Below are 10200 nucleotides of genomic sequence, written 5' to 3'. Positions count from 1 at the left end.
TTGTATTGTTCGACGTCTTCTCAAGACGGTAGCAACTTTGTGGCTTCTAACTCCCAGAAAGTCCCTTAAATGTTTCTTAAACGGTTTCCCATTTAAATTTAACCGACAAAGTTTTGTCGGTAGTTTTACCGGCACACGAAGAGGATTCAGACGAAGAATAAAGTGGTTTACATTGCGGGGAACGAAGCTAACGGCTGAGCGTAAGTTGTAGCTGTGTTATGTTTGTCTCAGCTGGGATTTAAATGGTTAACGCTGAACTCCGTTAGCTGAAGTTGCTAACTTATTTATATTTACAAGCTAAGAACATGCTTCTAACTTTCCTATTTTGCTGGGCTTTGTTGTTTATAGTTTGAGCTAACCGTCTTTATTGTTTATAAAAACAGGTGCTACTAATGATATAAGGGTATGAATTAACGTTAACCGTTATCTTCTGAATGGCGTTTGCTTTAGGTTCCCGTTTTTTTAGTTCAGCTTGCTTTGGCCAGACTTCGTTTAAATCTTGTAACTAATTTATTTCATGGGTGGCTTGAGTTACATTTGATCGAATTTGACTGTAATTAACGATGTCTTATGAATCGATATAATCTATTGTTTAATTCGGCATACATAAAGTCTTAAAAATATAATTATTTTAGATAGGTAGAAACCCATTACTTTGATGTTACCGGTATTTTACGTAGCTATGCTCACCGACCAAAATCAAGAAGCAGTTTTTATTTGACTTCTTGATGGATCACTTAGTCATTTTACGAATTAACGTGAGAATCCTGATGAATTGGTGAAATAATGACCTTTAATAAGTTAAGATTTTCCATTTGCAGTTATTACTTTAACGATAAATTGCCCGATATTTAGACAGAATTTCCACCGACTGAAACTGATCTGAATGCCTTGTTGTTTATATTAAACCACAGACCAGCACTGGTGTGTGACAGGAGAGTCAGCTCTCCACCTAGGCTGGGCTGGAGATGGGGGATCCGGAGCCTCCAGAGTTTGGCTCCCTGGATGAAGAGCTGGATTACTGGAAGGAACAGGCTGCCAGGCACCAACAGAGGTATGTGTGTATGTATGTGTGTATGTGTGTGTGTGTGTGTGTGTGTGTGTGTCCCTAATCTATGTTGTTTTTAACAGGCTTCCTTAGTTCCTTGACTTAAAAGATGTCAACTGGTTGAATTGTGTACACACAGTCAGGGTAACATCTTGTGCCAGTGAGAAAACAACTTGTGTGCACAATATGAAGAATATAACCTTTCAGGACTTTTGGGGCTCTGTCATAAATTCTGAACAAATAATCAATATCTTTCCCCTGCTCTCTAGTTCAGTTTATAGAAATATGAGTCTGTAGACACTCCTGCAAGACAAACAATTTGGAACCTCCAGGTGTTTAAACTAATTTCCGTGATGTTTAGACTTTCGTATTTAATCCATAATGTCCTGCGGTTGGGTGGGAAAATGGGCAGGTTTTGTTGTTTGTTCAAACAGTTCTGGTTTAGAATTATCTGGGAAATCTTCGTCCTCGATAACATCTTGGATTAATAACATCCTGATTGTTTTGCTCCAAGCATGAGTGTGATTATTGTGTTTTTAACTGTGTAAAACCAGGAAATCCAAACTATTAAGTGGAAATGAATAATAGCTCAAACGATTTGCTGTGATAATGTCCAAAGTTGACAAACATGTGGCTTACATTGTGCATATGTGTTTGTGTGCAGTGCAGAGGAAGCCCAGGAGGAACTGCAAGAGTTTCAGCAGATGAGTCGGGACTATGAGGTGGAGCTGGAGACAGAGCTGAAACAGTGTGAGGCACGAAACCGTGAGCTTCTTGCTGCCAACAACCGCCTCCGCATGGAACTTGAAAATTACAAGGTACAGAGGACATCATCAGTTATCAGATACTGACAAAAATTTTCAACATCCCCGATCCCAGCTTGAAAATAAAGACACTACTACTGGAGATGGTGGAGATGTACTAGTCTTGTAATATGTCCACATCACCCTGACTGAAGCATCTATAATACAAGCCATTGTCTCAGCATAGTTTTATAGTCAACACTAAAGAATGAAACTGCTGTATCAGGGATGTCCAAATTATTTTGATAACATTCAACCAGCTGATCGCCTGTTAAAGTGGATTTGACTGGGGATTTCCATATTCATCAGCTGATGGTAGGGAAGGTTTTATGGCTCCAGTGGCTTGTGCTGAACAGGCTTCAGTGGTGCATGTGTCTGAACAAACACACATATACACACTTTCACAGAGAATTGATTCAGGGCAGTAAAAGGCAGCTGATGACTCTTGCTTGGGCTGTGTCTGGAGGGGATGGCAGTACTTCCCATAAGACCTATCCCAGTCAGTTCCCAGTTCAGTCACCCCCTTTCTCCCTTTTAAAAGTTAACTTAGTTAATCTTTCGGCTGAGGGGATGTGCAGGGACAGCGGCTCAATTAAAAAAAAAAAAAAAAATTAACTTTTTGGTTGCTACATATCTCATTGGTAAAGCCATGTTTATGCTCCGTGCAGTGCCCCGGCACAAAGCTCAGTGGGGAAACATGAGGTCACTGCAACATGTGTGTTGGGTGCACTGTCATCTAAAGCCATCATAGCACATTGTAGTGTATCTCCCGATTTTGTAACAAGGAAGAAAATTGAGATTGCATTACTAAGTTGTTTAGAGGTGTTGAGATGATCATCTTAAACATTTTTTCACTTAGAAAGATGGTGCAGTAAGTCCATGTCAGCCACAGTACTCCAAAATTAGCCAGCACTGTTACACAAATGTAAGCACACAAGGATGTCCATTGTAGACAATATGGCACCATGGAAACAGGGAGTAAAAAAGCAGGGAAAGCATGGCAGAGAAGTTGGATGATATTTTTTTAATGGATAGTTACGTAACATTAACTATTTAATGAATTAATGACTGAACTGTGCCATTTTAACTCATCATATCATCAGAGTCCAACATTTCTAAATTACTTTACTTGGAAACATATTTTATTTTATATTATAGAGATGTAGCATAGAATCATAAAAAGATCTAAAAGTAACGCTTAATGTAGTCTTCAGGTGGTTTTCTTGGTAATCTACCAAAAAGTGTCCCATATTCACTTCACCCTATTTATTTATGGAGTTCATAAAAGCATTTAAGTCTAAGAGGTAATGAGGATCAAACAGCACCTTAATGATTCTGCAGCAAAAGTTTTTCAAAGTTGAATAAATTAAACAATTTTTGGGTATTTATTTAGTTTTTGTGTTGTCAATATAAAAAATAGCTCATACTTAAATTTACATTTAGTCACATGTACACAGTAAATAAGAAATATGAGACTGTGTTTAGAAGTGTAAAAGGTTTCTACTCACTTTCAGATGAGTAAAGGGGCTTTGTCTTAGACAGCATGTATGACGAGTATCCAGAGACCTCATGGAATTTAGCAAAAGCATGCTGAAGGCTGACACAGTGTCATGTTGTGTAGAACCCGTTCTCTGTTCCCGTCACATCCAGCTGTGAGCCTCACTCTGCCTCCTGGAAGCTTGGTGCAGACAGATATTTACCATTTTAGACAAGTTATGTGTGTCAATATCCAGAAAAGCAGCAGCAGGGTACTGTAATTTCACACAGGGTCTGTTTGTGGCATTGAGCCTCTGAAGTAGTAATCCATGTCTCATTATGTTTTGATTTCTGTTGTTGTCTCATATATTGTTGATGCTGTTAAGTTAGACATTTGAAACACATGATGTCTGTGCACCAAAGTATGTTTTTAGATAAGTAAATGTAAGTGTTCATTAGCTGAATATACTTATGTTCACTAAATTATTATTATCATTATTGTGAGAATTTTGAAGAAGTTTCTTTTGCTTTAACTTATTTAAAAGTTCATAACATTTGAATGGTTCTGCTGTCAAATACCTTTAAAGGAGTTTATGCTTTAAAGCCTTCATAATCTGTCTTTTTTTCATACTGTCTCCTGACACATGTCGGCCTCCTGCCAGGAGAAGTATGAGACGCAGCACTCTGAGGCCTACCGGCAAATCTCCACCCTGGAGGGAGACCTGGCTGAGACCACAGCCGTTAGAGACCAGCTTCACAAATACATCAGAGAGCTGGAGCAGGCCAACGATGACCTGGAGAGGACCAAGAGGTCAGAGGACACTTTTGGAGATTGAAAATTCTGTGATTGTAATACTTAACTAAAGAAATTATTTCACTTCCAAAATCGGTGTGGCTTTTATAATCATATTACATAAATATAAGCTATTATAGCAAACATAAATAGAGGTAAAAGGAAAGTGAGATGAGACAGACTGTTAAACAAACCTGTGTTCTTCCTTTGTCATGAAAAGTAGTTTTTCACTATTTTTTTTTACATTAAATAACAGTTAAGCTGTCTGTTTCTCCACCAGCTGCATTTTCATAGTACAGGTTTTACAGTACAACAAACAAGCTAGCAAGGATGCAGGAAGTAGCCTAACACTGCCTTTGGCTGCTTTTGTTAGTTACCTGACACCCAGCTCCTCCAACGGTCCTGCATTGTGTGCATTTCAGGGCGACCATCATGTCACTGGAGGACTTTGAGCAGAGGATGAACCACGTTATAGAGAGGAACGCCTTCCTGGAGAGCGAGCTGGACGAGAAGGAGACTCTCTTGGTGTCTGTCCAGAGGCTGAAGGACGAGGCCAGAGGTAGAGATCTCTGTCTGACCTGCAGTCAGTTAAAAATAGTTCTATTAGCTTGTGCTGTCATAGTGTCACCGGTTTTGCTGTGTGATATATATTTCTAAAGTGAGGAAGTTTACATTATCTGAACAGTGGTCAGACTGCTGAGATGACTAAGTTTGGTTTTGGATTTCATGCTATATTTTGTTCTTTTTTAGTGAAACAAATGAATACAAATATTTTAATGTATGTACATACATAAGAACAAGAAGGATAAGTATGGCGCCAGCTGTGCAGACAGAATCCAAAGTAAATAGGGGACTATGCTATGTTACTTTAAAGTCTCAGTTGCACTTCTGTAACTGGCCTCTCATTTGTTTCTGTGAGACAGATCTGAGACAGGAGCTTGCGGTGCAGCAGAAACAGCAGGTACAGGACAGGAAGCCGTCCCTCAGCAGTGCAGTCAAAGAGCCTTCCTCCTCCTCCTCCTCTGCTTCATCCACGGCTGGTTTGCCCACCCCACCTCTCACTCCTCCAGACAAACGAAATGAGGACAAAACCACTTCTTTGTCCTCTAACCAGCCTGTCCCTTTGGCAGCCACGCCTTCCAGACCTCTAGCCTCAGGAGAGTCCTTCTGCACCCCACCGCCCTCTGTCAGCAGAGGTCAGTTCATGTGTCCTGATGTTAGACCAGTTACACTATGAAGATTTCCCGTGTTATGTCATTGGACACTTGGGTTTCTCTGCGTTGATCAGAGGGTTTGTTTCTGCAGGTGAAAGCCTCTCAGGGACTCCTCTCACCACGTCAGCGAGAATCTCTGCTCTGAGCATTGTTGGAGAACTGCTGAGAAAAGTTGGGGTAAGAACCACATTTTGACCCAGTGCTTTTTATCAGCTGCTGACTTATCATGTGACGCTGCAGGGTGCTCCTGGTTTTATTCTCAAATGCACACAAGCTACTTCTTCTCTGGAGCTGGAAAAAGCACTGATTTTTTGTTTTGTTTTTGAACCTACATATGTACAAACAAGCACTTATCAGTAATCGTTCTCCCTTAATAGATGTAAACATATTTTGTGTGTTCTTATAATATTGACAACTTGAAGAAAGACATACGTTTTTTTAACACTTTCACAACATATTGTAGGTTTTTAAAGACCGTTATTTTGACATTTACCTCAGGCCTATTATGACATTTACTTTCTCACAACTGTTAAATTTCTCAGTTGTTTTCCAGCTTTTATACTGGTAAAATGTGACATTTGGTCTTAGTGGTATTTGTCCCTCCTCCACTGTGATTGAAGGGCTGGGTAAAAAGTGACATTGACAAGCGCAGCGTTTTGTCCAAAACAGAACATTTTTCGACACTCTGTGCTCAAAAAGAAATGCCAAACATGTAGCGCTCAGTACAGAAGAAATACTCAGTGCTTTGTCATGCTGCTTGCGTTTATAATGTAGCAAGAATACGCAGTCCTCCCTTTGCAAAGAATTAAAAAACTGCGCTGGCCTCAGGAACGAAGGCTTTGGTGGACATGGCCCCTCACAGTCTCACAGAGCCACCAGTGTGGCTCTTGGGGTGCTTTCACAACTGCCCTGTTTGGTTCGGTTCAGTCCAACTCAAGTTTGTTTGCCCCTTAGGTGCGGTCTGTTTGGTCAGGTGTGAACACAACGATCGCGCTCGGGTGCGCACCAAAACTACTGGACCGTTTTATCTGCTCTGCTTGTAAATCCTGCTGTGAGAATTATTCCCTGATTTGGACCAAAGCCAGCAAACTCTAGATCTGAAAGCACCCTTAGTCTTGTTTAAGTCTCTCATTCATTCTCATCTCGGTGCTGGTGCAGATTGCAGATAAGATTTCTCTGAAAACCTCACCATAACAGATATATAGATTCTAAACATTAGGATCACAGTGATGGCAGTGTATAAAGCTGAGTGTTTATGGAAGAATGTGAACTTGTTTTTCTGCACTGCTTGTACTGCTAGAACCTGGAGTCCAAGCTGGCGTCGTGTCGAGAGTACGTCCACGAGCAGACAGCAAGCCGCAGAGGCCACACGGGTGGACAGGGGGCAGCATCGGGCCAGAACAACTCCTCAGAGAGCCATCCTACTAATGGCCTCTATAACAAGGGGTGAGATGCAGGTCAACAGCAGTAGCGCTCATGTCCAGACTAGTGAAGGAGTAGAACAATGTTATATTACCTGTTATTGTTTTGTAACAGGGAGAAAACCCAAAAATGGTAATCCAGTTTTGAACAAAAATCACAAATCTCAGCGTAATTTAATTTTTAATTTATTTTTTGTGTAAAACTCTTAATCTGAAAAGTGACTGTCAGATAAAAGAACAATATTTTCCTCTAAGGTGTAGTGGAGTCAAAGTATAAAGTTGTGTAAAATGAAAAAAACTCTCAAATTTTTACTAAAATACAGTACTTGATTGAATTGATTTCGTAACTCTCCACCACTGGAAAGCGCCACGCTAATATTATCACATCAATATTCAGTCAGTGTTTTTTGTTAGTTTGAAGCTTATAAGAGTTTTTAATCTGAAGTTAGATTGTAAAGTGTTTGTTTTGTGTTTAAAGGCTGGTAAAGAGGTTAGACTTCGGAGCTGGTTCCAAGTTACTGCTGTGAAAGTGAAAACGTCCCCCACCTCGATCCATAGTCCTCCTCTGAGCTGCTCAGGGCTTCCCGTCCATCCATCCAGCCTGGAATTAACGGTACTGTGTGTTGCACATCAGACGGGGGGTCTGCAAAACATGGACCACACTCACTGGGAGCTGCAGTGATGCAAATGGATGGATACGGTAGTATGGATACTTTGGGATGTCTGTTCCCAGCTCAAGTCTACAGTCAGAGTTTTTGTTTGTTTATTAACAGGACTTCTTATCGGCACTTGCACTTAGCCTAAACTTACTAACTGGACTTGTGCTGCATGTCACCACCTCACCTCCTTTGTTTTCGTTTGCTACGTTTTTTGCTCATTTTTTCTCTGTTTTTGCTTAAAAGGTGTATTAAGACTGAACATAAGGCAGATTTTAGTTAATGAAAAGACACAGGTTGCAGGTTTGTGTTGAGATGAAAATGAGTCCACTTAAGGAGCAAATGTAAGATGCAGGGAAAAAAAATGTAATCATCTTAAATCTGTATAACTCTAATGCATGACACGCAGGGTTTTCCACACATACTGTAGCAGAGGATCAATTTCCAGAGGGAAACCCTGCCTGAGTGTACGGGGACAGCAGGAGAGATAATGGCCCCTTTTACACTTTGACACAAGTGTTTTGTGTTCAAATAAAATCTCTATGAGATTTAATGCCGTTTACACTTAGCCACATATATGCATCTTGGCCGGACAGACCACAAATGTGATTAAAACGTATGCACTTTAGCAGTTAACTATTAACAGTGAGCAATAACAGCCAACAAACTAACAACCATCTATAAACACAAACACATGAATGAATCGTGTTCATGAACAAAGAGCGTTTTATTGTTTTAAAGGGCTCCTGAGGTGGACTTTGGTCCATCTCAAATGCTTTGTGAATTTTAACATGGCTTTTTGTTATTGGATCTCCATCCAGTCTGTTTAAAATGCATGTAGTGACTAAGTGTAAATAGGGCCAGTCACCAAATATCTGTACCACCCAGTTTATTCATTGTTAAACAGTCTGCTGAAACACTACAGTGGTCAACCCTGCACATTTAAACCAAAGTGAGAATTTGCTTCATGTTTAGTTTGAACACACCTTGAACACTGGAAGGGCACTTTGATCTACACAGGAGGAGAGAGAGGCGGTGTTTGAAAATGTCTTTAAGTACTACTTTGAAACTGTTAGGACAGCACAGTCAGTCTTGCCTTCTGTTCATGAAACTACATATGATGGTCTGCTTTTATACAATATGCCTCTGCAGCTGCATTTGATGTATAAGGAGTTGGGGGAAAAAATGAGAAAGTGCCACTGATCCCGGAGAGAATGAAATAATAGTTGATTCAATACACATTGTAGCCTTGATATTTTTAGTAGTCCTGGATATTTTAGATTATTACTGATGAATTAATTGCAGAATAAAATGGACTTGGTATCTGTGTTGTCACTTGAAGAATAGAATTTAGATTTACTGCTTACTGGAGTCAAAAACTCTGGTATGGTGAAGCTGACCTGGAATGAGCAAGACTCCTGTTCATCAAGGTTTCAGAAGAACCCTTCTGCAAGCCTTAAGGTTTTAATGAGCTGTGTTTTTCTAAATCACTGTTATAGTCTTTAGAAAAGCAATATTACTTATTAAAAGCACAATGTTTTGTGGGAGATTTTTTTAATGCAGATCTTGCCAGCATCTAGTGGCCATCAGTGGCTCTGCATCTTAAAGCTGCCTTAATTAATATGTTGTTGTATGAATAATAAATGAGGTCAGAGAGGAGTTGCTCGTAGTTATGAAGAGATTTTTACCATCTCTGCAACTCCATCTAGCTTTGTGGCCTGAACTTCTCGTTAACCTGTAAATGTCTGTGTTGGAAGCTGGAACTTGTTTCGTTTTTAGCGTTGAGGTTGTCATTTGGGATGTGCTGAGCAAATGTTCTTTGGCTCTGATCCTGCTCTGAGTCTTTCAGTAGTTGCTATCTGTGGATACAGACTCTGATCCCATTTCTTCTATTCACCTAAATGACACAAAAGCCCAGCGCACGCTCAAAGCTACTACCTGAAAATGATATAAGATAGAACTGAAGCCATGCTGAGTGAAATAACATTTTTATATTTACAATTTAGACATGACAGCAGAGGATTTGCAGTATTAATTATATATGTACCTTCATCTGACCTCCCTCTGGCACCTACATCAGGCCCAACACTACTAGTAAATGTCAAAATGGATGACAGGATAACATTAAATGTACCGATTTTAAACTTTCCTTCAGCTTCATGCACAGGATAAACTTTACACTTGTGTCTCTGCTCTTAATAAGATTCTAATTTTAGAAAATCATCAGTATATTGTTTGTTCTGTCCAATACGTTGATATTATGTAATGAAATGAACATTGAGCCTTATACATCTAGTCATGAGGCACCTTTGAGACTGAACCCCTCTGCAGAGCTCTACTTCTGTCTCTCCAGGAGTGAAATAGGAAGATGTCTTCTGTTAGCGAGGAGATATGAAATACTTCAGTGAAGGCTACTTGTGTTTTATGTTAAAAAGAAAAAGTATGTAATAGGTTTGACTTGTAGTGTTAAATACTGTACCTCTACTGTAGGGTCACTGTTGATGTAGGGTGTAGACTGTGGTTCAGTGTGTAGGCAGGATTGACTTACAGTTAGCTGCTCAGGGCAGACTGGACCTTTCTTGTAAAGGTCAGCGTGTGAAAGCAGAAAGTAATTTGAGGTTTGATGGTTTTTTTTTGTTGTTGTTTTTTTTTGCCTTTTATTACTCTATAAGAGTTCTTACATGCTCACATACAAAGTGCTATGACCTGTTCTGCTCTTTGTTCACCTTCAGTGCTGCTTATGTTTCTGATAAAGCAATAAAACTTGGAATGTAAAAAGAATCTTGATT

At 39.8% G+C, this 10200-nt stretch overlaps 1 protein-coding gene across 1 annotated transcript; it reads left to right on the top strand.

The window, feature by feature from the left end:
* On the top strand, positions 1-10192 carry LOC117268915 (nuclear distribution protein nudE homolog 1-B). The gene is made up of 9 exons (XM_033645673.2): positions 1-200; positions 915-1054; positions 1713-1866; positions 3990-4138; positions 4543-4679; positions 5044-5316; positions 5426-5511; positions 6635-6780; positions 7234-10192. Exons 2-9 carry the CDS (start codon positions 969-971, stop codon positions 7280-7282), a joined length of 1080 nt encoding a protein of 359 aa, XP_033501564.2. The 5' UTR covers positions 1-200; positions 915-968; the 3' UTR covers positions 7283-10192.
* The last annotated feature ends 8 nt before the right edge of the window (positions 10193-10200 follow it).

The sequence above is a fragment of the Epinephelus lanceolatus genome, chromosome 18, assembly GCF_041903045.1.
Source record: "Epinephelus lanceolatus isolate andai-2023 chromosome 18, ASM4190304v1, whole genome shotgun sequence".
In the NCBI taxonomy this organism is placed as follows: Eukaryota; Metazoa; Chordata; class Actinopteri; order Perciformes; family Serranidae; genus Epinephelus; species Epinephelus lanceolatus.
This window is presented reverse-complemented; position numbering and strand designations above follow the sequence as displayed.

What these genes read in the sequence shown, in the direction of transcription:
- LOC117268915 (XM_033645673.2), top strand. Translation starts at nt 969, where the DNA reads ATGGGGGATCCGGAGCCTCCAGAGTTTGGCTCCCTGGATGAAGAGCTG. An exon ending in ACCGCCCTCTGTCAGCAGAG is followed by an intron (nt 5,317 to 5,425) that starts GTCAGTTCATGT and finishes TTGTTTCTGCAG; the next exon opens with GTGAAAGCCTCTCAGGGACT. An exon ending in AATGGCCTCTATAACAAGGG is followed by an intron (nt 6,781 to 7,233) that starts GTGAGATGCAGG and finishes TTGTGTTTAAAG; the next exon opens with GCTGGTAAAGAGGTTAGACT.